The 1,387-nt window shown below is 60.7% G+C and overlaps 1 protein-coding gene across 1 annotated transcript in view; it reads right to left on the reverse strand.

Moving 5' to 3' along the window:
• Disp2 (dispatched RND transporter family member 2) overlaps positions 1-1,387 on the reverse strand; it is a 17,576-nt gene that overhangs the window by 4,590 nt on the left and 11,599 nt on the right. Inside the window, exon 8 of the mRNA XM_010625034.2 lies at positions 9-1,007. Within this exon, the coding sequence (XP_010623336.1) occupies positions 9-1,007 (999 nt within the window). The remainder of the gene's footprint in view (positions 1-8; positions 1,008-1,387) is intronic.

Genomic DNA, 1,387 nt, shown 5'->3' on the forward strand with positions numbered 1-1,387 from the left:
CCCCGCGCCAGGTAGCGCTCCTGCAGCACGACCGAGGCGGGCAGCCAGGCCAGCGTGATCACCATGTGCACCAGAACAGCCGTGCCCATGAAGAGCGCGAAGCAGCGCACTGTGGGCAGGCGGCTCAGGTAGCTGCCGTAGAAGGCGGCCCCAGTGGTGAGGCCGGATACCAGCACCAGGTAGCCAAAGTGGTGCATGGTGCGGGCCACACGCTGTGCCAGCCCCCCGGAGGGCACCTGGCTCTTGCTGAGGCGCCACAGGTCGAAGAAGATGAGGGTGTGGTTGACGCAGACGCTACTGAGCAGGACCACTGCTGCCAGGTTGACGAAGGGGAAGTAGGCCATGCGGAAGGCCACGTGGTAGAGAAAGAAGGCCACCAGGAGGGAGCCCAGCACGCCCACCAACACCATAACAGTGACGAAGAGCGAGCGCAGATAGAGAGTGATGCTGAAGAAGATGGCAGTCAGTGCCAGCAGCGGGTACATTGTGTCCAGGGCCAGGTAGTGCTTCAGCAGCTCCTGCTTGATGCCCAGGTCCATGCCACTGATGGACGTGTAGTTGTCAGAGACCAGCCGGGGCTCAGCCAGGCCATCCAGGTAGATATCCATCATGGAGGCCCCCTTCAGGGTGGGCAGGAAGAGCAGGCTGAACTTGAGGGAGGGCACCTGGTAGTCAGCAGTCTGGGGGCTCAGAAAGTCCCTGTCTAGCATAAAATGCAGGAGTTGGTAGATGGCACTGCTCCGGGAGCACTTGGTGGGAACCTGGGCGCAGTGTGGGGACTTGTCCTGCCCAGATCCCAGACAAGAGGGCACCAGGACGCCGCGATGGTAGTAGGGGGCACAGGCCCGCAGCAGGGCCAGCACTCGGGCTGCATCGCCAGGGGTGGTGTCCAGGCAGGAGGAGCGGTTGGAGAGCACAGCCAGGTAGTTGCCCAGGGACCAGCTGGGGCAGCACTCGTTGGTTGCTGTACGCTGGCACAGAGTCCCAAAGCGGGGATGGGCACGGATCTGTAGGGCACAAGGCAGGAGAGAGCTCAGGGGCAGTCTGGAGGCTCGAGTATCTCCAGCCCTGACCTGGGCCTGCTCACCACCTTTTGGGCTGTGGGGCAGGGACTAAGAAGTATCCTGACAGGGCAGGGGATTTAGCTCAGTGCTGCTTGCAAGATGCATCCTGACAGCCCAGGCTGGTCTCAGCACTGCCCATGGCTCCCAGTGCAGCTGCCAGCAGCTACTTCTCGGCTCTGCCACAAAGGAGCCTCAGAAATACTGCTCAAGCCTGGGATTTAGCTCAGTGGTTCCACCTCCTGCCTCACAAGCTGAAGGACCCGAATTTGATCCCCAGTACAACAACAACAACAAAAAAAAAAAAAAAAAAAAAAGGGGAGAGG

Source organism: Fukomys damarensis, unplaced genomic scaffold, assembly GCF_012274545.1.
Source record: "Fukomys damarensis isolate Sample0158 unplaced genomic scaffold, DMR_v1.0_HiC HiC_scaffold_17, whole genome shotgun sequence".
Lineage (NCBI taxonomy): Eukaryota > Metazoa > Chordata > Mammalia > Rodentia > Bathyergidae > Fukomys > Fukomys damarensis.